The following is a 25,817-nucleotide window of genomic DNA, read 5'->3' on the forward strand; positions in this document are numbered from 1 at the left end:
ATGAAGCCACAGGGGGGCTCAGAGATGACCAGAGTGTGGCCTGGGGTCGGGGGTGGCCAGCAGCATGAACAGAGATGAGAGGATCCGGGGGCAGTGTTCCCGGGCCAGGGCAGTGGCAACTCAGAGGTGAGGGATGTCCCTGCTACTTACTGACCAGTGTCATGGTGATGATGAGCCAGGCCCCCCCGGGGGCCTCGGGGGGAGGATCCCAATGTTCCCTCCAGCTATGACTCCTCTCGCCTGAGCCTCTTTTAGGGGGACCCAGTACTGCTGGACTTGAACTTGGAGAACACTTGAGAGGCCCCTGCTCTGAGGGAGCAGTCAGGCCCTGAGCCACCACAGAGAGAGAAACAACAAGAATGAAAAGCAAAGGCATTGTTAGAGCCCTCCCGCCACTTCTTACGCTAATGTATATTCTTCTCCTCATCTGCCCCAGCACTCGGGATTCTAAGTCAGGATGGAACGTCCTGAAGGTTTAGGAAGCAGCAGCCAGGTGGACGTTACCACTTTCTCTGCTTTGCACATTTCCGAAAACGCCTTCTGGGACGGAGCTCACCAAAGTCTTCCACTTCATTTTCGTAATCATTTTCTTGAACGATACCTGTTTAAAAAGCAAAAAAAACAGAAATGAAGTGCAGAATGGTGATCTTTTTCACTCTACTGCAACATATAACATCCTAGTAAAACCTGGTGTCTCTGTAATCGTCGTTTTAAAGAAAAAAAAAAAACAGCCAGAGCCAAAGTAAACACCCTTCTCCAGAATGTTCTTTTACAGGCTAGTTCCTCTGGCCTTATTTTAGAGGCCCTTTAAATGAAAAATTTGTCAAACAAAGCCTAAAATCAACCACAGCCTTGAGTTGGTATCCCAGTTATATTCTCCTGTTTAAAACAATCACAAAAATTATAGTGCCAGAAGTGACTATAATCTAAAGATTTTTTATTGGCACAGACATTTGTGTCAAGTCCTTTCCAGTTTTCCCCAGCTTGGGGGTCTGGATTTTCCAGTAGCCTCTGGATTATGAGGACTCACAGAAGGGCAATCTGGGGCAGGTGAGATACTGGGAGGAAGAAGAAATAAGGTCTCCCCAAGAGGGGGAGACTTTCCAGATCAAACAGAACTCGGCAAGATAAGTCTGACTGTCGGGAAAGAAACCCAACTCACTATACACCAGCCTTAAACCCTCTGAAGGAAGATGTATGCAAGTTTCCCCAATGATTTTATGTGTTTTGTTCACAAATTTGTTTTATATCCCCAAGCCCAGAACAGTACTGATACATTCTAGACACTCAGTACATATTCATGGACTTATATGAATGGTTTGCACAGACAAACATTTATCTAGGGATGGCTTTGCATCACTTTGCCCACCATGGGAGTAGTGACAGAGCATCACTGATAACAGCTCATGAGTGGCAAACGTTTTTGGAAAAGCAACTGGCACAAGCCCTGAATAACAGCCCTCACAGTCAGATGGGGGAACCCAGCCACTCTATCACTATTGACCTGAGTCACTGGGGGCGGTGACTGCTCACATCACAGGCGGCCCTACTTCAGACTGACCTGGGAGCCAGCAGAGTCAAGGACCACAAGACCCAGAGCCTCACCCTGGGGTGAAGGACTCCTCACCTTCTTCCTTCAAGTGCAGCTCTGTTTTCCTCAGCCACTCCCGCGCATCCCTGACGGACAGGATCAGGACGTTGACCAGGTGAGCCATGACCTCCTCCGCTAGGGAACCAAAGAACGGGAGCTCTGAGTGAAAGGGCGGCTGTAGGGACCAGGACACTCAGTACTAGAGCCAAAGTCCCCAGCTCCTGGGAGCTCGTCTCTGCTTCCCCTGTGGAGAGGGGCAGCATAAGGCCACTGTCTGCCACCAGGAGCGGAAAACACAAGTAGATGCCAGCCTGATTACCAGTCCTGCCCGTCTGGAGACACTGCCAGTAGCAAGCCTTTCGAGGAAGCTTTTGTTCAAACTGTTGTTATCTTAAACCAGAGTGTCTGAATTCTAGAATGATTTAAAAATATGCAATTTCACTGATTTTATATGTAACTTCCACTCAGCATTGCTAAGATGTAGCTAATAAGGATGTCAGAGGAAATCTGATTCGCAGACCACATAAGAATTCTTATTAAAAGCTCACACTGGGTATGGTGTGAGGACCCTCCTAAAAGGAAGAGATCAGCTACGTACCTCTAGATCTTAGTCAAGGGTTCAGCACATAGTAGGTGCTCAAGAAACAATCACTGAATGAATCAATCAGGGGACGTTTAAAGAGTTTCCTCAAGGGCTCCCTTGGTGGCGCAGTGGTTGAGAGTCCGCCTGCCGATGCAGGGGACGCGGGTTTGTGCCCCGGTCCAGGGGGATCCCACATGCCGCGGAGCGGCTAGCCCGTGAGCCATGGCCGCTGAGCCTGCGCGTCCGGAGCCTGTGCTCCGCAACGGGAGAGGCCACAACAGTGAGAGGCCCGCGTACCGCAAAAAAAAAAAAAGTTTCCTCAAGACTTGAAACATTCCCTCTATGCTCTACATAGAATTGGTTAGCAAACATTTCTCTTGTCTATTGTGCCAGGGGAAACCATCCTGACCCAAGATGATGACACATTGTTAACTGTGGGAGGGGTGGTCCAAACAGTGGGGCTTTGCTCTAATTGGAGAACGCATGGTCCTCACTTGTATTTCTGCTAATGCCAAGATTCCATCATCCCCAGGTCAGACATCACTACAAAGGACTGGAGTCGGACATGTGTTCTCAAAGCCCAGGTTCTGACACCATCTGCGCCCCACTTCTGAGGGCCCTTACCGCCAGCCCAGGCCTTCCGCCTGTAGAGGTCCTCCACCACGTCCGAGACCTTCTTGATGTTCTCCTGGACCTTCCTCTGCAACACGTGGCTGTGCTCTTTGGAGCCCAGGTGGCTGCGGACCCACACGTTCTGCTCCATGTCCTGCACCACCAGCTTGCCTTCATCAATAGCCGGGTCCACCTTCTTGTGGAAAAAGTCTGAGTACTTCTGGTAGGCCGCTTGCTGCCTCTGGTGGCTTTGCAGGTGGATGTGCTGCTCGTAAGACTCACTGCTCCTCTCCCGACCTTGCTCGTCTTCCAGCTCGGCCCCGGAAAGGGCCACAGCCTCAGGAGCCGCTCCCTCAAATGCCTGATCAGGGCCGAAATAGTTCTCGGGCCCACGGGTGAACTTCACCCCACACAGGTCACACTGGGTCCTGTCCACGTCGGCCTTTTTGAAGCTCCCAGACCCGGGTTCCCTGCCCTCCCCGCTGAAGTGCTCGGCCTGGGCCCCCACCCTCCTCCTCCAGCTGATGCACAGGGACACCACCAGGTACGCCCTCCGCAGCTTCCGCTGGATGGAGGCCTTCCGCTGCTTCTGCGATAGGATGGTGGCAAGGAGGTGGTCCCGGTCTTCTAAGGCCAGCTCCTCCATTTCGTCCTGACCTACCTCGCACTCGGGTTCGGCAAAGTAGCCTATGGGGTCCTCAGAGAACAGGTTCAGTCTGACCTCCTCGTGGTAGAGGCCTCGGACCATGGTCCCTTTGGTGTGCCCGCTGTCCCACTGCCAGTGGCAGTCCATCAGGTACTCTTCATCCCGTTCCAAGAGCAGGTCCTGCAGCGCCTCCACCACAGACTTCACGTTGACTGCCAGCTGCACCCGCTTCACCGCTCTGAGGAGCCTCTCGGGGACCTGGCCTGGGAAGTCCATGCTCATCAGCTGCAGCCTGGCCTCGATCTCCTGGAAGTGGCTTGACAGAAGAGGCTTGCATGACGGCTGCAGCACCCCCTCAGTGTTCACAAGCATCACCAAGCACAGCACCAGGGTCCGCTCCGCCTCCCCGGACACCACGTAGTCAATTTCACTGAAGGCATCGAGCAGGACATTGAAGTTCTCGTTCTCGCGGCCGCAGAGCACCTTGACGAGGTAGGACAGGTGGAACCGGAAATCCTGAATGGCTCTGGTCACGTCCTTGGGTCTGTATTCCTGAATGATGGCGAACACATCCCCAGGCTCCCGGTCCTTCTTGCTGAACAGGAACTCCCAGTAGTGCAACAGTGCGATGTAGCTCTTAGGGAGGCACAGGACGGTGTTCTTCCAGAGGCGGGCCAGGACCGCCCCGCAGTGGATGAACTGGAACTCCAGCAGGGCCACCGTGTTCCCAATGCTGGGGATGAGTGGCTCTTTGCACCTCTTGACAAGGACGTTCATGAAACGGAAAAAGCGCCTCTTGTAGTCTCCTGGGTTCCTGCACACGTAGAACTGGTGGATGGAATCCTCCAGCAGCCGGATGAAGCACAGGTGGGTCTTCTCCACGCTCTCATCATCCTTGTTGGGTGTCAGCATGCCAAACTTCCCTTCTATTCCTTTCATCATGCTGCCTCTCCCCCTGCCCCTTTCCTCTTTTTCAGCCTGGAGGGCTTTGAGTTCCCGGTTGTACTGGTCCTCCTCCTGGTGGAGCAGCTTTTCAAGCTCATCAGGGTAGCTAGAAGAGAGAAGGAAAGCCTGCATGGCGCTCAGCCACAGGTCTGTGGACTCCCGGCGGCTTCGAGCCCTTTCGTTTTGAAATAGGACATGGATGTACTCTTTCAGGGCAGACCTGTAGGACCGGAAGGATCTGTAATGTGGTTTCAGGACTTCTTTGCATGCCATGGGGTTTTCTGACAATACTCTCTGATGGAAATGCTTAGGGAAGAGGACATTCAGCAGGGATTTGCAAAGGCCATATTTATCCGGAGACAAAATATAATCGATTTCTTCAAGTTCTTCAGCTAAGACTTTAGGGAATACTTTTTTGGCTTCCAAAAGCAATCCGTTGATCGCCACCAGGTGTATTTTTGTCTGAACCAAACACTTGGCCTCATGACGCCGCAAAGGCCTGTGGAAATCTTTACAGTGTCCATCCTCGCATTTTAAGCCCACGATAAACCTCGTGCAGACGCCCAGGTAGGTCTTCCCAAGCAGGTTCCGTGTGATCTGACACAGCCTGCTCAGAAGGTGTTTGTTTAAGGCTAATTTCACCTGGTCCGTCATTATCGAGAAATGCTCTTTCGTTTTCTTCTCTCTCAAGTTCAAATCCAGGTCAGAAATGATTCTTGATATGGGTCCGGGGTTGTTTTGAGCTATCTGGCAGTACTTGGCATCCACCTGCGAAATCCCAAAAAACTCAAAGCAAGACTTGACCATCTCCTTCTCGGCGTTGTTGGTCACTCTTTTGAGGGCCCTGACCAGACTGAGAAGGACCTCCAGGCCCGCCGGAGCCAGGGCCAGGACATCCTCGGGCTGGGCCTCACAGCGGCTGGTGGCTTCGTAGAGCGCCTCCACTGCCCCTGCCGAGTGGTTGAGGGTGTCAAACCTCCGGAAGGCGTCCTTGAGCTTTGGAAAGTCTCTCAGGATCACCCCCTGCAGGAAGTGGGCCTCGGCGATGCCGGACGCCTGATTGGTCTGATGGCAGAGGTCCAGGGCTTCTCTGAGGATGGCCTTGGTATGGTCGCTGTCGGAATCCCTGGCCACGTTGAGGCGGGCGGCCGCCAGCAGACATGAGGCCTGGAAGTCCTTGTCGGCGGTGAGCCTGGCAGCCTCTAAGAGGCAGCCATGTTGCTTCATCAGCAGGGCGGCCTCTTCCCTCCGACCTTCCCTGTTGAGCAGGTCGGCAGCCTCTGCAAGCCGCTTCCGAGACTTCAGGAACACCAGCTGGTCTTCCGTGTCGAGCTTTGAGAGCATAGCCATCATCTCCTTTATCTTATTCGTGCTCAGGTACTTGGCTGCAGCTTCCAAGTAAAACTGGCTGGCTGAATAGGAGAGCTTGGAAATGGGATGGGTCTTGGCCCTTAGCATTTCTTCATACCTGCAATGACAGACAGACAACACCAATGTCAACTCAGTATCACCCAACAGAAACTTTACAAAATGCAGCACAGAACAACTCATCATAAAATGACCACTTGTAGATAGGACCTGCAGAATAGGACCTAAAGTTATCCAGCATCTTTATCAAGGTTTCATTTTACACTGATAAAATTAATTCTTTATTCCTCGAAGGAACCAAGCAATAGTACGCTTAATGAATGAAATATAGTGCAGTTGCAGAAAAAGAAAAAATACTAAAAAAAAAAACAAAACAAAAAAGAAACACACACACAAAAGAACAAACCCCTCCCAAAAGCCAAAAAATATATAAAAACAAAACCAAAAAGTTTTTCTTTAAACAAAAAAGAAAAAAAAAGAAATATAGTGGAGTTGCAACCTAGGCAAGTAACAATTACGCTGGAAAGTCAATCTGTAAGGCAGAAATTATGCATAGCCAAAATCATCCTTGAAAAAAACCCCTTAAACTTGCATAAAAGCTTGCTAATCTCTTTGGGTACGCAACCCTGTTGAGCCTGATACCTGATTAATGAGAAAGAGTGGAGATGGGGGCTGCAGACACACCAGCCATTACATCAATCTTCCTCTTATTAACCAACCTGTGATTTTTCTCTTTTGCCAGGAATGTATGCGGTTGAGTTAGTGTGAGATGAATGAAGCCCCGAAGTCCCCAAAGTCAAGCTCCTCTTGACTCTGCTGATCAAAGTGAGTATACCCCACATACGAATTTTCAAGGCATTGGGCCAATCCAATGAAACATGCTTACTTTTGAACTCTCACAGGAGACAAAACACATTTCCTCACAACCAGAGAGGTGCCCAGGGACCTCCTGCTGCCCCAGGGTCATCCCACAAATATCAGATCCCTTCGTATAACAGGCCCTCTGTGAAGGGGTGTAACTGAGGATTAGCCTCTCTTGGGAGCTTCGGCTGATGGAGTAGTGGGGTATTTACAGCAAGTTTAAAAATTTTTCGGGACCTCCCTGGTGGTGCAGTGGTTAAGACTCCATGCTTCCACTGCAGGGGGCCTGGATTGGATCCCTGGTCAGAGAACTAAGATTCCTCATGTCACGCGGCGTGGCCAAAGGAAAAAAAAAAAATCTTAAACTGAGAAAATTTTCTTAGGTATTTTCTTCTCAAATCTAAAATGTCCTCATTACATTTTGAGTCAGGCCAGTTAGCAATTGAATTCTACATACAGTATGTAGAGCATTCAAAAGACACTCAGAAAAATCAAGTGTGAGGCTCCAATTAATACTGACGACATTAGATCTCAACTCAACATATCATTAAAAAGAGTCAGTTGAATACCTCAGGAAAGCTGATAAAGATAAACAAAATAATGAGAGACCCCCAAAAAATGTTTCTGGGGAAAATCTATGATTATTCAATGCTCTCCTGGAAAAGTGAGAACAGATTAACTAAATAATTGAAAGTACAATAAAACCCTCTCAGGTGGTTTTGTCATATGGCCTCACAAGGGAATTGGTCTGGTTGATTACTCAGCGTACACAGCACCCAATCAATGTCACAGGGGGCACCCTGTTATGGATGACAGTTTTGTCCCCTAAAATTCATATGTTGAAGCCCTAACCCTCAGTGTGGTTGTATTTGGAGGTGAGGCCTCTAAGGGAGTAATTAAGGTTAAATGAGGCCATAAGGGTGGAGCCTTGATCTAATAGGATTAGTGTCCTAATAAGAGACACCAGGGAATTCCCTGGTGGTCCAGTGGTTAGGACTCTGTGCTTTCACTGCCGAGGCCTGGGTTCAATCCCTGGTCGGGGAACTAAGATCTCACAAGCCGCGCAATGTGGCCAAACAAGAAAAAAGAAAAGAAAAAACAAAAAAAGAAGAGACACCAGAGAGGGAGCTCTCTGTCACCCACAATCTCTCTCTCCCTCCATGCTTAAACACCAGGGGAAGTCCACGTGAGGACACAACAAGAAGGCAGCTGTCTGCAAGCCAGGAAGAGAGCTCCCACCAGTAATCCAATTGACTGGAGCCTTGATCGTGGACTTCTAACCTCCAAAACTGTGAGAAAATAAATTTATGTTGTTTAAGCCACCTGATCTATGGCATTTCATTATGGCAGCCTGAGCTGACTAATACATACACACTTTGTATATCTTCCACATAATGGAACCGAAGACCTGGATAAAGGAATATGCTCAACTACCAACCTTGGCACTAGACACCTTCTTTTCCATTTCCAAAAATAAAACTCGATTTCTTTACCTAGGTGTTGGTTACACAAGTGTATTTACTTTGTGAAAATTACGTGCTTTTTAAAAATATATGATATACTTTAATAAATGCTAACTTTAATATAAACTTCGAACACCTGGTCAATCATGTTCATTTTGTCACATGTATAATTTGGTAGAAAGCAAAGAAAATACAGAACTAAGCCACAGCCTACTCTTCCAGGAGCTGTTGAGCAGAAATACAGAACAGCAGACTCTACAATTCTAGCTTTTACACTCCACCAGGAAGACCTCCGACAGGCATCAACCACATGCTGTTTCTAGGTTCCTTGTCATCCATTAACCCCACCCGTCTGCACTTCACCTTTGGAACATCAGTTAGGCTGAAGGCTCAAGGAGGCTCTACCGGGCCATGTATGAAACTTGTGTGTCCTACAACTGAGGGCATGTGTATATACATATCATACATATCATACACATATGTATCAGGGCCTGGCTGGGCATCTGCCAGTAAATCACGATGAAGCAGAATCCTGACCGCCCACCAGTGCTCTGACCTCTATGCATCCACACATCAGTGAAACTGTCAACTCAGCAGGTAAAGGTGGAGAGGACAGAACTATCATTAAGCACGAAATTGCTGGGCATGTTATAGACACTCGTAACGCATCCTTCATCTTCTTCTGCCCCCTCTCCTCATGACGCTGTATTCAAGGAGTTCTTGACTCAGCACGGAGGCCACCACCCAAGTGGAAGGAGGGTGACATGGTCAAGTCACTTCAGAAGAGCAAGACAACACCTACTCAAGGAGCAACAGGAGGGCAGGGCTTGGGGGGATGTGGGGGAGAAAGGAAGAGAATAAAACCACTTACTTTTCCACTGCCACAGCAGCTTCTTCAAAAAGTTCCTCTTGGCAGTACATTTTGAGGGCTAGATCAAATTCCTGAATCTGCTCAAAGCATCTGAAAGCATCTTTGTAGCACTGGCTTCGCTTATAGAAGGAGGCGGCATCTCTTATCTAGGACAGAGTAAAATTTTACTCAGAGTATTTGTAATATAACTTTTCATCTTAAAAGTAAACCAACACCATGAATAATAAAGAGGATGTTCCTATGTCTGTGACTTATAAGAATCTAGTGAAAAAAACTAAAACATAGGTAATTTAGGAAAACTACTGCTTTATAGGGAGAAAAATAAAGTGAAATCCCAACCTCACACCATACACAAATGGAAGCTCCAGATGGGTTAAAGGTCTAAATGAGAAAGCTATTGGAGGATAATGTATGAGAATATCTTTGTGACCTTGAGGTAAAGAAAGTCTTCAACAAAACTCAAAACACATGAACTTTGGGGGAGAAACTGACGGACTTGATTACAGTTGATCCTTGAACAACACAGGTTTGACCTGCGTGGGTCCACTTAGGCAAGGATTTTTTTCGATAATAAATACTACAGTGTGACATGGTCTGCAGTTGGTTGAATTCCTGGTATGAACCTCGGATATGGAGGGACAACTATAAGTTATATGTGGATTTTCAGCTGCACGAAGGGTCAGTGCCCCAATACCCGCGCTGTTCAAGGGTCAGCTATACATCAAAACTGTTCAACAAAGAGCACATCAAATAAAGTTAACATAGAGAAGACAAACATTAACGTCTAGCCCAGCACTGTCAGACAGAGACTTCTGTGAAGATGGAAATGTTCTGTATCTATCTATCCAATATGGTAGCCACTAGCCACGTGGGAACAGTGAGCACAGGAAATGTGTGGATAGTGTAACTGAGGAACTGTATTTTTGATTTCATTTAATTAATGTTAATATAAATTGCCACATGCGGCCACTGGCTACTGTACTAGAGTGGGCAGGTCTAGAACATAAAATGGATTCCTGCAAACACAAGAAAAAGACTTTCCAGAAAACTAGGCAAAGGGTATGAACTGGCAGTTTGCAGTGGGGGGAACTTAAATGACTAACAAATAAATGAAGACGCTCAACCTTGCTAATAACCAGAGAAAATGTAAATTAAAGCCACAGTGAGAAACATCCATGAGGTCTGCAAAAATTAGAAAATCAGAACCCTCTGAACGTGGTCATGGATATGGGGCACAAGGACCCCTCATGCACGGAGTGGTACAGCTGCTCTGGAAAGCAAAGTGGCTTTCAACTTTCACTTGGTGAAATTAAACACATGCACCCCCTGGGGTCAGCAAAACCACTCCTAGCAGTTCACAGCACTGGAAGGGGATGCGCTGTGTCATAATACTTATGTGTGGCAGCTGGGAGTTGGTGGCGACTTGGATGTTCACCACTAGGGAAATGGGTAAGTCAAACGCAGTGGATGCCCATTCTGGAATACGAACAGTGGTCACACACCTGGCTGGATCTTAACACCATAGCAGAGGGTGGAAAAAGTAGCAAACGGAACAAGATGCTATTTAGATAAGCTTAAAACAAATATGTACAGAGAATACAATACTATTTATTCTTCGGTTATGCACGTGGATGGGGACATATATTAACTGCATTGGAATGGCAGCCAATGAGAAGAGAATGGAAATGGCCATGAGGAGGAAGAGGATGAAGAATACGAAACGATGGTGGGTTTACGTGAACAGAAGAGTATATTCCACTCCTCTTCCTCTCAAGTTTCCTGCCCAGCTTATCAGTTAATCGCGTTGGCTTGGCTCTCCCAACATTTCCCAGACAGGACCCCTTCCCAGCCCCTCTACCACCACGGAGGCAATCCAAGCCGTAGCATCTCAGCCTAAGCCACTGTTCACCCCTCCTAACTGGCCTTTCCGCTTCTACTTTTGCTGCCTACAGAGCTCTCCACAGAGCATCCCAATAATTCGTTTCATGTCACCCCTCCAATCAAAACCTTCCACTGGCTCCCCCTCACCCCGGAACAAATCCAGTCCCTACCATGGACCACAAGGTCCTACCTGATTTGTTCCTGCCACATTCTCTGGCTCATTTTACCAGTTCGACCCCACTCACTCTGCTTTGGCCAAACTGGCTTCCTTGCTGTTTTTCAAACTCGCCCATAGGCTCCCACCTTGGGGGCTTTTATCTGCCATGTCCTCCGGAGGCAGCTGTTCTCGTGGTCTCCCTGCAGAAGTCAGCTCCCTGACCCCGCCTGCACCTAAAACAGCAAACACCCTCTCTCCCCTCCCCCAGCCCTCATCCCCGCTGATATCTTCTGTACTATTGGCTCTGTCACCTCTCTCCCATGCTAGAAAGGAAAACTACAAAGGCAGAGGCCCCTGCTCTGCTGCCTGTTGGTTGCCACGCGCCCACAGTGCCTCGTACACACTGCGGGGGGCAGCGGGGGGGCTACCTATTTGTTGAATATTTCATTTCCTAACTCGACTGGCTGCACCTGACATCCAAAGAGAAAACAGAATCAAAATGGAACAAAACAAAATGCATATGCCAGACTCTCTAATAAATCTCAGCTGGGTTTTATTTAACAAGACAGGCTACACGAAATGCCAAAATATGAACAAGATCCAGGTGTGAGGTTCTTCTATGTCGAGAGATGTCACAGACCACGGAGCTACTAGACCCATTTCCCCACATCAATCAAACCCCATAACCATAACACCTAGCCACCTTTACCTCTCCCTGACAAGGCTGACTACTCAGAAGAAAACCCCCAGGGTGAACGCAGGCCCCCTTAGGTGCAAGCGTGCACCCAACTGGGTCGAGAGAGAGGAGGGCTGGCTCTAAGCAGGCCCCCCATCCTGGGTCTCTGGGCTCCTGCCGCCCACAGCAAGGGCCCTGAGAGGTTTCCAGGGAAACCAGTGTTGACCTCTGGAGAGGCAGGAAGCAGGCAGGGCAGAGGAATCCCTGAAAGGAAACCTTCTGCTCCCACAGCCGCTTCACAAACCCTTTTCCCCAGGGTTAGCACACGTCTGGGGACTGTGAACAGGGAGGCGGTGTGGCCTAAGGATTTTGCAAAGGGTGGTCAACTTGAATCATGCTGGCTAGTTTGGTGGGATGACCACAAGAGGTCTGATGCTGTCTGAGGGTTGAATATCCTGCCAGGGAGGGGCCTGAGCAAAGAAAGGGACCAGACTCTTCCCCAGCTGGGGCTCAGAGCTACTGGAATGTGCTGGCGAGAGAAGGCGGAAGGAGCTGGCACCGGTGGTCAACCCTGGGGACGTGAGGAAGGCCGGCAGCCTGTGTCTCCAGGACCAGGGCGGCCTCCATATCCTGAAGGCTCTGAGGTCCTGGAGAAGGGAACGTGGCCGGACATCTGGCCTGCTGGGCCCCACCCCGCTTTCAGAGGTGGAGCTCGGCGGGTCTCGGGGAGGCAAGGTGAGCAGACAAGGAAGGGGGCTCTGGCTCAGCCGGGACAGGCGCTGTCAGGCAAAGAGGGGAAAGCAACAGGTTCAGGCCTGTCCCCTGTCGCTGTCACTGCTTAGGGCCCAAGGGGGTGCCTTGGAGATGGAGGCCGGGGGACAAAGGAACAAGGAGAGTTCAGAAACCATTTTAGTTCCTGGAATTGTATGACCCAAACTTCCTTCACACGCTGAAATCCCCATTCCACCCCCTTCTCCCACATGCTAACTAGTCACGTCCCATACTAAACATGGGGCAGGGAGGGCAGCCTTGGGACGGCCTTATCTTCTCTGACACTGACTTGCGGCCACACTTCAAACTTCCCAGGAGGTCCCACCCCCACCCAGCCCAATGCCCAGGGTGCTCCGAGGGTCCAGGAGTTCACATACAGACATGAACGGCCCCCTCCCTACTGGACGGTCATAACACCTGACGCAGGAGGAAATGCAGCAGCTGCAGCCGGGAACCCTACAGCAGCGCCCGTGGTGAGGACCAGACGGTTCCACGTCCAACCCATCACAAAGGATATGGTAAAAATGAACTGCTTCGTATTATTTACGATAGCCAAGGTATGGAAGCAACAGCAGAGGAATGGATAAAGAAGATGTGGTACATATATACAATGGAATACTACTCAGCCATAAAAAAGAACACTACTCAGCCATTTGCAGTAACATGGACGGAGAGTACTGTGCTAAGTGAAAAAAGTCAGACAGAGAAAGACAAATACAGTATGATATCACTTGTATGTGGAATCTAAAAAATACAACAAACTAGTGAACAAAACATAAAAGGAGGAGACTCACAGATTTAGAGAACAAACTAGCGGTTACCAGTGGGGGTGAGGGGCGAGACAGAAGTGGAGGATTAAGAGGTACAAAGTATTAGATAAAAAATAAGTTTTGGGCTTCCCTGGTGGCGCACTGGTTGAGAGTCCGCCTGCCAATGCAGGGGACACGGGTTCGTGCCCCGGTCCGGGAGGATCCCACATGCCGTGGAGCGGCTGGGCCCGTGAGCCATGGCCGCTGAGCCTGCGCGTCCGGAGCCTGTGCTCCACAACGGGAGAGGCCACAATAGTGAGAGGCCCGTGTACCGCAAAAAAAAAAAAAAAAAAAAAAAAAGCTTCAAGGATAGGGGCTTCCCTGGTGGTGCAGTGGTTAAGAGTCTGCCTGCCAATGCAGGGGACACAGGTTTGAGGCCTGGTCTGGGAGGATCCCATGTGCTGTGGAGCAAGTAAGCCTGTGAGCCACAACTACTGAGCCTGTGCTCTAGAGCCCTCGTGCCACAACTACTGAAGGCCAGGCGCCTAGAGCCTGTGCTCTGCAACAAGGGAAGCGAACACAATGAGAAGACTGCGCACTGCAACGAAGAGTAGCCCCCGCTCACTGCAACTAGAGAAAGCCCACGGGCAGCAACAAAGACCTAATGCAGCCAAAAATAAATAAATTAAATAATAAATTAAAAAAAGTATATATATATATTAAAAAAAAAGCTACACGGATATATTGTACAACATGGGGAACATAGCCAATACTTTATAATAACTATAAATGGAGTATAACCTTTAGAAATCGTGAACCACTATATTGTACACCTGTAACTTACATATTACTGTACCTCAGCTATACTTCAATTTAAAAATTTTTTAATTAAAAATTTAAGAATGAACTGCTTTATGTACAGCATTGTGACTGTAGTTAATAACGGTGTATTGTGTATTTGAAAGTTGCTAAGAAAGTAGATCTTTTAAAATTTTTATTTATTTTTGTTTTATTATTTTTTATCGAAGTATAGTTCACTTACAATATTATATTAGTTTCAGGTATACAACACAGTTATTTGATATTTTTATAGATTATACGCTATACAAAGTTGTTATAAAATACTGGCTATATTCCCTGTGCTGTACATTACATCCTGTACTTATTTATTTTACACCTGGTAGTTTGTACCTCTTAATCCTCTTCAGTTATTTTGCCCCTACCTCCACTCCTCTCTGGTAACCACTGGTTTGTTCTCTGTATCAGTGAGTCTGCTCCTGTTTTGTTATCTTTGTTCATTTGTTTTATTTTTTAGATTCCACATGTAAATGAAAACGATCTTAAATGTTCTCATCACAAGAAAAAGATCATCACTATGTGTGGTGATGGACATTAACTAAACTTACTGCGGTGATCATTTTGCAATTTATGTATACATTGAATCATTATGCTGTACAACTAAAACCAATTTGATATTATATACATCAATTATATCTCAATAAAAAGAAGAAAAATGAATCACTAAGAAAAGCATCACCTTTCGGATGTCACAACAATGCCAAATTGCCATAAAAATCTCTGTCTACTTTCCTCTTTGGAGTCTATCTTGTTACAGATAATAAGAGTCTGTGGCCTGTGCCAGCCTGCAGACCACACTGTGAGCCCTGTGCTCTGGACCAGCAACTCTATCCACTAGCGCTTCTAGAACAATGGAAATGTTCTATCACAACGTGCACTTGAGATGTGGCTAGTGAGACTGCGGAAGTGAATTTTTGACTTTATTACATTTTAGTTAACCTAAATGTTTAATTAAGTAGCCACATGAGGCTAGTGGCTGCCAGATTGGTCAGTGCAGATCTAGAGTAATTGCTGGGACAGAGAAAACACCATGTAACTGCCAGACGGTCCACCCAGGCTGACTCCAGACTGAACATGGAGAAAGAAAAGGCAGGAATATTCTAAAACCCGTCTTCCCTTTGATGTGAACATTTGGCCTCCCTGTGGTTAATAACGGGTCGCAAACATTCGCAGACAGGGACACACACACACACACACACACACACAAAGAGTCCCTGAAATCATCTAAATGTTTGAGCAGATGGAGGAAGAAGGGCCACCCACAGAGTTGACAGGGCCAACCTCTCCCTCTTGGGAGGATGGAAGCCCTTCCTGACACAGGCGGAGGTTGGGGGCCACCCTTCCATCTGCCGCACGGAGCCCAGTTCTTCTAGGAGCAGCCGTGGGCCAAACGTACCTTTCCCAGCCTCTCGCACAGCTGGGCACACAGCTGGAACTCCTTGGCGTAGCTCAGACACTTAAGGGACAGCTTTGGCTCCTTGCACTCCAAATACGTCTTGGCCAGTTCCAAATATTCCACCTGCTTTTCCCTGGGAGGGGGAAATAGAACAGAGTTTCCATGGAATATGATACCAGTAGATTGAACCTGCAGCTCTCTCTCCTCAGAGCAAACCTGAAATGACCCCCGAGGCTTTTACCTGGGGCTGACTTTCTTGGATTTCATGTTCAGGGCGGTGCTGTGGGCCAGAGCCAGCTTCTCCTTTTCCAACGCACCTCCCTTTTGGAAACACTTGGCTGCAACCTGGAATAGACCAAAGGTTTCTGTTTCCAGCAAGGTCGCGGAGGTGACACAGGAACAAGAGTTAAAGCACACATTCCATGTTTGCACGGACAAAGCACTGGGTCTCACCCCAGCCAAATCCGTGAGGGAGGGGCAGGAAGGTGCTGAAACACTAAAGAAAACAGCCTCAATTGGGACTGACACATACACATTGCTACATATAAAATAGATAACTAATAAGGACCTACTTATAGCACAGGGAACTCTACTCAATACTCTGTAATGACCTATGTGGGAAAAGAATCTAAAAAAGAGTGGATATATGTGGGTGTATAACTTACTACGCTGTGTGCCTGAAACTAACACAACACTGTACATCAATTATACTCCAATAAAAATTTTTTAAAAAGAAAAGAGAAAACAGCCCCAGAGGATAAAGCCTAATTGTGTTACCAGCTAACACTTTGGACCCAAAGCTTCCCTTTGGAAACACCTAGGAGCCATGGAAAAGGCACACCAGACATATCTTTACAGGTCACCATAATAACACCCTCATCTGATCTTCAATAGCCGCGTGTGAGATGCTTCATCCTTCCCACTGTATTTGGTAGCAACCTCAGGTCAAGGACATGGAGAAACTGGCCCAAGGTTGCCCAGTGGCTTTTCTGGGCTCAACATAGGTCCCCTCTAGTTGGTAACAACCAAGGCTAGTGGGCAGTGTTGGTGGAGCAGCAGCAGTACACCTATTATGGTAGACACGGGGACAGAGATGGTGTCCCAACACATCCCAGAAGATGACTGACCAGATCCTTGGCACATGCAGACCTGTATATAACAAATAGAAGATGGGCAGACAAGTGTCCCAGGGGAGTCAGCCTGCTCCCTGCTCCCCACCAGCAGGAAGTTGCTGACATCATGTCTCCAAGTACGGACTACAGGGCAGAAAGTTCATGTTCTGCCCAGCGTGTAGAGATTAGGCCTCAGTGTGGGCAAGAGAAGGATTAAGTGGCGCTTACTGATAACACAGGCAGGATGGCACCTCTCCCCCTGGGCTCTCTGTTCCAGCCTCCCCAGCCCCGTGGGCCTCCTTTGATTCCTGTGACACGCGAAATGCTCCTTTCTGCCACAGGGCCTTTGCACACACTCTTCCCTCTGAGTGAAATGCTCTTCCATCCCTCCTCTGCCTGCTTAACGTCATTTACCCTACAGGTCCCAGCTCAAGGCTCCCACTCAAAGTAGCCTTCTCTGGCCACACCATCTAGGACAGGCGGTTCTGGAGGCAGCTTGTCATTCACATGTGACATCGGGAACCGCTGGCACTGTGCCCTTTTCTGTACACCTGTCCTGCCCACTGTCACATCCCCATGACCTAAACGCAATGCTGGGCCCACAGCTCCACAGTATATGCTGAATGAATGGATCTCAAGGGTTTCCACTTGTACGGTGGTTCTGAGACACTTACTGACATGCAGCCAAAACCAATAAACTTCCTGAGTCCCAAAGCCCTTTAGCGGAGTCAAAATTAAGTCAGTTGAGGGGGAGGCTTTTTATAACATTCTCATCTGTGCTACTCCCCTCAAAAGATTTTAGATTCAAACATTCAAAAGGTATCTTTCAAGGGATAAAGAATTGGAAATCCATGGGCAATACAGAAAACACCAGCTGTGTTCTGAAGCGAGAAAGGGAAAGACTTTATAGGTTTCTAATTTCATACCCACACCTGCTGCCCACATTGTCCTGCTCTATCCCTCTCTGAAAAAAAAAAAAAAAAATCTTGGTTTTTATAACAACAGCCAGGTGTTTAGTATTCCTTGCCAATTACAACAAGGATGGGCAGTGAATACAGTGCAGGGCTCAGTCAACTTCTGCAGCTGCATATTTATGGAAACACTATCCCGACACGACTAAACACACAACAGTGCAAACTGTTTTCTCCTCCCTTACACCTGATTGCAGGGGTGACCACAGGCCTTCACCCCTCTCTGTATCCATCCTAGCCCCCTTATAGAGCAACTCTGCAGCTTCCCCCACCGGGAGTGCAGCCTGTTCCCCATCCCTCCCGATAGAAGGATTCCTCAGCGGGCAGAGGCCAGGACGCTTCCTCTTCCTATGATCACACGCTGGCACTGGGCCAAAAGGAAGGCTTGTCATGACCGTATGCGGGTGGTGGGGAGCGGGACAGGGAGATCTCTGCATGGCAGGTGACCTGATGTCGCAGAAGGGGCAGCAGCACAAGTACCATGACCCCGACCCCCGCCCCATCCTGGTGACAAATGCAGTGATGAGAAACCTGCTGGTGAGGCTTGACAAGGCCACAGGTCACCCAGACCTCTCCTTACCTTCCAGCACTGGTGTTTAGCATAGTAATCTCCTTGGGCGATCCACTCCCCAGGGGTTGAGGTTTTAACAAACATGCTATCATCGAGGTCTAAAATGAAAGAGAAACGTGGGTTTGCTTCTCTGGGTATCCCTTCACTGAAACCTGTTGTTATGGGCTCTATTTTGTTCCCCTACACCCCAAATTTCAAGTGTTGAAGTCCTAACCCCCAGTCGCTCGGAATGTGTCTGTATTTGGAGACAAGGGTCTTTAAAGAGGTGATTAAGGTAAAATGAGGTCATGTGGCTGGGCCCTGATCCAATGTGACTGGCATCCTTATAAGAAGAGGAGATTAACACATACGAAGAGACACAGGGGGCTCACACTGGGAAAAGGCCATCTACAGCCAAGGAGAGAGGCCTCAGAAGAAATCAAACCACTGACAGCTTTATTGATCTTAGACTTCTAGGCTCCAGAAATGAGACAATAATTTCTGTTGTGTAAGCCACCCAGCCTGTGGTATTTGTTATGGCGGCCTGAGCAAATGAACACACCTATGTTGTCTGTCTAGCGTTCATGTAAGGTAGAGTGTAGCTTACCAAGCCAGGTTGCAGTGGGTTTTGGGAGAAGGAGGTGGAGGTGAGAAAAGATGCTGTTTGATTTTTGGACTTTGGTCTGCCTTCCCTTCCTAGAGATACGAATTAGAAGACAGACAGTAATTTCCAGTTCCTCCTTGAAAACCGAAAGCCATGTAGCTCTTGGCAAACTCCCATGCGGGGGCCTTAGCAAGGGTAAAGGTGATAGGATGTGACAGTATTTCCAAATGTGCAGACTCTGCACTCATCACAGCAAGCGATCTGACACATTCTGGTTGGTGGACATTGACCACTGCCACCACCTGCTATTGGTCCCGTCTGTCAGCCTCAGCAGATGGCGGTGACTGCGCTGGCCCCCCTTGCCAAGGACCCCCGAGCACCGCCAGCGGTGCTGGGGGTGGGGGCAGAGGCGACACTCTCTGGGGATTCCGAGCCACAGCTTCATGAAACACACAAAAGGCTGAATATCAGGATGACGCGGAAGCCAGATCTGAGCCGGAAAAGGTCAGAGTCCCCTCAGCCAACAGATGTCAACCAGAGGGGCCAGGCAGACAGGCCAGCTTTGTTTAGGTGGTGCAAAAACATACGCCAGGGCTTCCTTGGTGGCGCAGTGTTGAGAATCTGCCTGCCAACGCAGGGGACACGGGTTCGAGCCCTGGTCTGGGAAGATCCCACATGCCACGGAGCAACTGGGCCCGTGAGCCACAACTACTGAGCTTGCGCGTCTGGGGCCTGTGCTCTGCAACAAGAGAGGCCACAATAGTGAGAGGCCCGCGCACCGCGATGAAGAGTGGCCCCCGCTTGCCACAACTGGAGAAAGCCCTCGCACAGAAACGAAGACCCAACACAGCCATAAATAAATAAATAAATAAAACACATGCCAATCCTTGCAGCGCCCCGCACGCACCACGTGCAAAGCTGACTTTGCAGCATCTTGTTCTGGTGCTGTGTGCACTGTGAGTGTCCAGGTGACATCTTATTCCCACAGCAAAGCCCCACACATTATCTCTGCATCTGGCTGGTGACCTCTACTGGTGCCGCGTTGAAGAGACCCCCAAATGCAAAGTCACCACACTCGTCCCCAGCTCCCCAGAACAGTGAGAACAGATGTCCTCAAAGACTTTACCACGTGCAACTCGTAACTCACAATTAAGACGGGACGTTTCCTTGCATTCTTAATGCAAATAAGAGAGAATATTAATTGTAATTCTTTTTCATTTTGAATTTTTAAATTAAAAAAAAATCGCCAATCTTGATCTCCTATAATGGGTTGCCAGAACATATTGTGAGAATAAAAGGACTCGGAGCTGCGGGGAGGAATAAGAACCACCACGGTAGGCCAACGCGCTCGTTTTCCTTTTAGTAGAGGAAGTGGAGGCCCAGGGGGAGAAAGTGTTAGCTGAATTAAGTCCCATGGCTGCACAGGTGGAAAGTTCTAATGAGAAGCCAGGTTAAGCCCAAGCCTTAGACTTTTCACACCACGGCACCACAGTCAGGTCCCAGGAATAGAGCTTCTAATCCTGGTCCCCAACTGAGCCATTGGCTGTAACCAGAAACAGTCTCCGTAAAACTGGCTGGAAAATGCTCAAGAAACCAACAAACCTCTCTGCAGCCACAGAGCCGTGGGCTTTCCCCCATCTTTGGAGAAATTCACCATGGCCTGGCGCAGCCAATTCAACAGCTAACCCCCAAGAAACAGAACAATTTTCTCCTTCATGAGGGCTGATTATTTATCTCCCAGTTATCCCATCAGGAGACCTTCATTCCATTTTTTAATTAGCTAGCCTTTGTAACTTACGAAAAACAATACATAATGATGTTGTTGTTTTTTTTTAAACACTGCAAACAGCACAGAAATGGTGAAAAGTTAAAGAGGTCCACATCTAGTTAACAATCTCACACCCACCGGTCCCAGCACCAGAGGAGCCACTGCAGACACTTTCACCTTCATGGACACTTAAGTCATTTTTAGTTTCTCATCATTACAAACGGGGCTGTAACGAGCGCTCTCATGCATGTTACCTTAGAGATTTTATAAAAGAGTATCTCTGGATAGATCCTTAGAAGTGGAATTACTGGTAGGTACAAAAGGTAGGTACATTTTTTATTTTGATAGATATTGCCAAACAGCTGTCCAAAAGTCCACAGGTAATTTGTATTCTCCCAGCAAAGCCTATTTTGTCTGTTCTTTGCCCATGATCCTCACCTTTTAGGACAACTAAAAGTTCTTCCCTGAAGGAGTTAACCCTCCCAATCTCATTACAACTTCAGTCTCCCACACACTTTAGCAATAAATAGGAACACTCATGTCTCAGAAGAATGTGGAAAGAAAGTGCTTTCCAAAAACGATACCCTTTACCCTTGGCCATAGAGCAGCTGAGAGTAACATGCTTTCTGTCCAACAGCCAGAATATTTTAATGAGCGCTTACCTTTATTTTCATCCATTTTCACGACTTCGACAAAATTCCTTTTCGTGAAATATTTGAAGGCAGGAGCCCGCTTCTCTGGGTTTTCGTCAAAGATCCAGAGGTTGACCCGAGCCCGGGTGATGGCCGTGTAGAGCTGCTTCAGCTCCCCGTTCAGGAGCTAAAGACAAGATGAGGACAAAGGCATGAGCCTTCAGGTTACAATACGTGTCTCACTTCAATGGGGCTTATTCTGATTTTGGAGAAATATTCAAAAAGTAAGTTTTGGGCTTCCCTGGTGGCGCAGTGGTTGAGAGTCCGCCTGCCGATGCAGGGGACATGGGTTCGTGCCCCGGTCCTGGAAGATCCCACGTGCCGCAGAGCGGCTGGGCCCGTAAGCCGTGGCCGCTGAGCCTGTGCGTTCGGAGCCTGTGCTCCGCAGCGGGAGAGGCCACAACAGTGAGGCCCACATACCGCAAAAAAAAAAAAAAAAGTAAGTTTTATGAAGTACAGCCCAGGCCTGAGCAGGATGTGGGGAGCCCACTGTGGCTGCAGCACAGGGGAGCGAACTCTAGCGAGGGGGGCAGTGTTAGTACAGGCCCACCCTTGAATCTGCTGTACTTGTCCACTTTGAAATAATTATAGATCCCTAGGAGGTTACAAAGATACTGCAGAGAGGTCCCATGTACCTTTTACTCAGTTTACCCCAGAAGTCACATCCTACGCAATTACTGTAACTTATTTTTAAAAATTGGAGGAGTGGGAATTCCCTGGAAGCCCAGGGGTGAGGACTCCACACTTTCACTGGCAAGGGCCAGGGTTCAATCCCTGGTCAGGGAACTAAGATCCCACAAGCTGCACAGTGCGGCCAAAATTTAAAAAAAAATGGGAGCAGTCCCACCCTGCTATTGTGACTATTATTAGCACCATATTACTCCTGACCTACTCCATGACTGAGGACTCTGGTTATAAGGGGACTATGTCTTAGACTAAGGGAGGACCTCCTTGATTAAATCATGCACATTTCAAAACAACAACGGATTTGTGGCTTACCCAGAGGTCTGCACAGCTTGGCGATGATTTAACATCTATGTGCAGAGCCTTCCAGGTAGTTACAGAAATAACCGGATAACTGCTCTTCTGTTTGTTTTCTACTATGTAGGAGACATAAAACTAGGACAGTAGTTTCTCCCAAAGCTTTTGGTTTTTGCTGGTTCGGTTTTTGTGGTATTGCCCTCACTCTTGAGGCCTCTGTCGGCCTTCGTCGGTCTAGAACTCCACAGAGCTTTTCGGCTCTGGCCTACTTCTCGGAGATGCAGTGGGTCGCCCAGAGGAAGGGAGACAGGCTCCCTTCACAGACAAGGCTGGAAGACAATGGTCTCCACTGACTACAGTCACGGACTTCACTTCTGAGTTCCCCATCAGCAATGTCAGAGTTTCTGAACAGAGCTCCAGAGGCGAACAGAAGGTGCCACCCTCCCCCTTCGGCATCCCCCATCAAGCCTGGCTCTCTGCTGAGAAGACGGGGTCGCCAGCGCTGAGCTGACCACATTCCCTTTCCCACCCTCCACCCTCTAGTGCTGACGGACAGGAAGACCCTTAGCACAGGCTCCGTCTTTAACCCCATCTTAACGGCCAAGCCCTGCTTACTGGCTCCCTGTCAAGCAAGCTCATGGACCCGTGGCTGATACTCACCTTGTACATTTCCGGATTCACCATGAGAGCCCCACCCTGGGAGGAGCTGCATTCCTCTAGGGGCACCTCAATCAGCCATTGGCTTTCCCCTCTGGACTCAGAGGATGAAGGGGTAAACGAGGAAATGATCTTCCATTCCTTGTAAGCCTGAACAACAAAGACAAATGAAAGACCAGCAGAATATGCTTCTGCAGTGCACACCCAGCCTCCCTGGGCCTCACAGAGAACTGAGCCCCCTTTGCCTGGCACGGCGGCCAGGCCTCCAGCACCAGCCGCGAGGAGGTGGCCATCCTATGGCCTCAGAGTGGGGGTCGGGGCCCAGGTGGTGCAGGCAGGGATCAGGGCAGCTACCGAGAAGACCCCCAGACACTCAGCTAAGATGGTCAAGAAGCAGGCACATGTGCTCACTTCTAGCACGAGTGTTTAGGGCCTGGAGGTTCCTGTTGTTGAAAGAATGTCCACAAGCAGAATGGAGAGAGAAAACCAGTATCCTCACCTCTTTTCACAATGTGTTTAAAAAATGCCACTTAGGGTCAGTCATTAAGACACATGTGACGCTTAGGGTGGTACCCGCGGTGTCCATCCATGTGGTCACAAATGGCAAAATATCAACTCTATGGTGACAAATGGAAACTAAACTTTTTTTTTAAGTTTTATTTTTATTTTATTTTTCTTTCCTTCCTTCCTTCCTTCATTTTTTGGGCCATGCCACGCAGCATGTGGGATCTTAGTTCCCTAAGTCCCAGAAACTAAATTTTTGGTGGTAAGCATGCTGTAGGCTATACAGAAGTAGAAATACAATCTTGTACACAAGCGACTGATATAATGTTATAAACCAGTGTTGCCTCAATAAAAAATAAGTCTAAAAAATATAAATACAAAATAATTTGTGTTAAGCTTTGAGTTTCATATGACTAAGAGAGTCACAAATAACCAAGATAATAAAAATATAATTACTGCTGTTACATGTGGATAGTTTAGCCATGTTTAAATGAGTAATAAAGATGTAATAATTCATAAATCATTTTTACATCTATTCTATAAAATAGAGTCTTGCCCTTATGTCAGCAAAATTACTAGTTGTGTTATAACCGAATTTTCACATAATTTGTGTTATATTAAATGCCCAGGATTGAGAGATGGAATTGCATTCAAAGTGTAAATAATTTGAAACATTTTCACTGAAAATATGAATGCTAGGAAATGTAAGAATAAAAAATTAAAATTATTTTCTTATGATTTAAAAAAAAAAAAAGACATGTGACAAAATTTCCTAACCAAGTGATCCAATCAAGGATGGAGCTCGGGAATTCCTTGGTAGTCCAGTGGTTAGGACTCTGCACTTCCACTGCAGAGGGCCCAGGTTCAATCCCTGGTTGAGGAACTAAGATCCCACAAGCCACAAGACCCCACCCGTCCCCCCAAAAAAAGGATGGAGTGAAATTCAGGAGCCATGGGGTATGCTGTGCAAGGTGGACTCTGAGGTCAGATGGAACAAATTAAATCCCAATTTGTCCACTTATTATGGGACCTTGAACAAATGCCTCTTCTAGGTCTCATTTTCCTGTTCTGTAAAATGTGGATGACAGAACTAACCACATTTGTTGGAAAAATAAAAGGAGATAATCAATGTCAAGTGTCTCTACAATGCTTGATAAAGAATTGACATTTTAGCCACTTTCCCCTTTACCCAAATCAAACCACAAAACCACGGTGACTTGTAGATCAGGGTCTGTAAATTTTTTTGCTAAAGGGTCAGATGATAAATATTTTTGGCTTTGTGGGCTATATGGTCTCTGTTGCAACTACTCTACTCCGCTACTGTAGAGCAAAAGCAGCTCTAGTCAACAGTAAATGAACGGGCAAGTGTGATGCAATGAAACGTTATCTTTTGACACTAAAATTGAATTTAATACTAAATTTTCACATGCCACAGGATACGATTTTCCTTTTGATTTTTTTAACCATTTAAAAATGTAAAAACCATTCTTAGCTCACAGGCAGTGAGCTGGGTTTGGCCCCCAGGCCATGGTTTGCAGACCCTGGGGAGGCAAACGTGACCAGATTATACACAGTATCTAGTGAAGAATTCCCATGAAGTTTCAGATTTCATACTTTATTGTGTGTCTTGGGGGAGTAGGTAGTCAATTCTCCTATCCTTCAGTTTTTTATAAAATGGTGCTACTTGCCACCTATGTATCTTTTCAAGGATGATGGAAAGGTGGAGTGGATACAGTTCATTACCTCCCTTCAGTTCCTCTATAATGTAAACTCTATATAAACATTAGGTTAGGGACTTCCCTGGTGGCTCAGTGGTTAAGAATCTGCGTGCCAATGCAGGGGACATGGGTTCGAGCCCTGGTCCGGGAAGATCCCACATGCTGCAGAGCAACTAAGCCCATGCGCCACAACTACTGAGCCTGCGCTCTAGAGCCGGTGAGCCGCAACTACTGAGCCCACATGCCACAACTACTGAAGCCCGCACGCCTAGAGCCCGGGCTCTGCAACAAAGACAAGCCACAGCAATGAGAAGCCCATGCACCACAGTGAAGAGTAGCAACCGCTCTCCACAACTAGAGAAAGCCCGCATGCAGCAATGAAGACCCAAACACAGCCAAAAATAAATAATAAAATAAAATAAGTTAATTTAAAAAAACACATTGGGTTAAATGCTTTAAATACTATCTATTAAATAAGAGTGGTTATGCTACTAACCAATTAGGGAATTAATCACCAGGTTATGAGAAGAGATGTGAGTCATGTAATCAATTTTAGTCGTTGAAAGTTACAAAAAAAAAAAATCTTCAGGACACATCTGTGACTATCTTTTCATCTTTGTAAAGCTGTTTACCCAACTTAATTGTTTGCCAAAGAAAGCAGGCAAGAGACACACATGCTAACATCTGAGGAGGTCCGGCAGACAGCGGGAGGTGCAGGCTGCCCGTACTTGGAAGGCCAGTGAAGCACCTGTATCTTTTTTTTTTTTTTGCGGTACGCGGGCCTCTCACTGTTGTGGCCTCTCCCGGTGGGGGGCAACGGCCCCCGGGCGGA

The 25,817-nt window shown here is 47.7% G+C and overlaps 1 protein-coding gene and 1 non-coding gene across 2 annotated transcripts in view; one reads left to right on the forward strand and one right to left on the reverse strand.

Annotated features, from left to right (window-relative positions):
* Positions 1-500: 500 nt before the first annotated feature.
* Positions 501-25,817, reverse strand: part of TRANK1 (tetratricopeptide repeat and ankyrin repeat containing 1) — a 65,741-nt gene continuing 40,424 nt past the window's right edge. Inside the window, exons 16-24 of the mRNA XM_007462697.1 lie at positions 22,767-22,913; positions 21,096-21,252; positions 18,092-18,180; positions 15,670-15,773; positions 15,429-15,561; positions 8,941-9,086; positions 2,799-5,845; positions 1,628-1,726; positions 501-601 (exon numbers count right to left, since the gene is read on the reverse strand). Coding sequence (XP_007462759.1) covers positions 501-601; positions 1,628-1,726; positions 2,799-5,845; positions 8,941-9,086; positions 15,429-15,561; positions 15,670-15,773; positions 18,092-18,180; positions 21,096-21,252; positions 22,767-22,913 — 4,023 coding nt within the window. The remainder of the gene's footprint in view (positions 602-1,627; positions 1,727-2,798; positions 5,846-8,940; positions 9,087-15,428; positions 15,562-15,669; positions 15,774-18,091; positions 18,181-21,095; positions 21,253-22,766; positions 22,914-25,817) is intronic.
* Positions 24,078-24,150, forward strand: TRNAG-UCC (transfer RNA glycine (anticodon UCC)). The gene has a single exon. It is a non-coding gene; the product is annotated as a tRNA-Gly (tRNA).

The sequence above is a fragment of the Lipotes vexillifer genome, unplaced genomic scaffold (genome assembly GCF_000442215.2).
Source record: "Lipotes vexillifer unplaced genomic scaffold, Lipotes_vexillifer_v1.1 scaffold539, whole genome shotgun sequence".
NCBI lineage: Eukaryota > Metazoa > Chordata > Mammalia > Artiodactyla > Lipotidae > Lipotes > Lipotes vexillifer.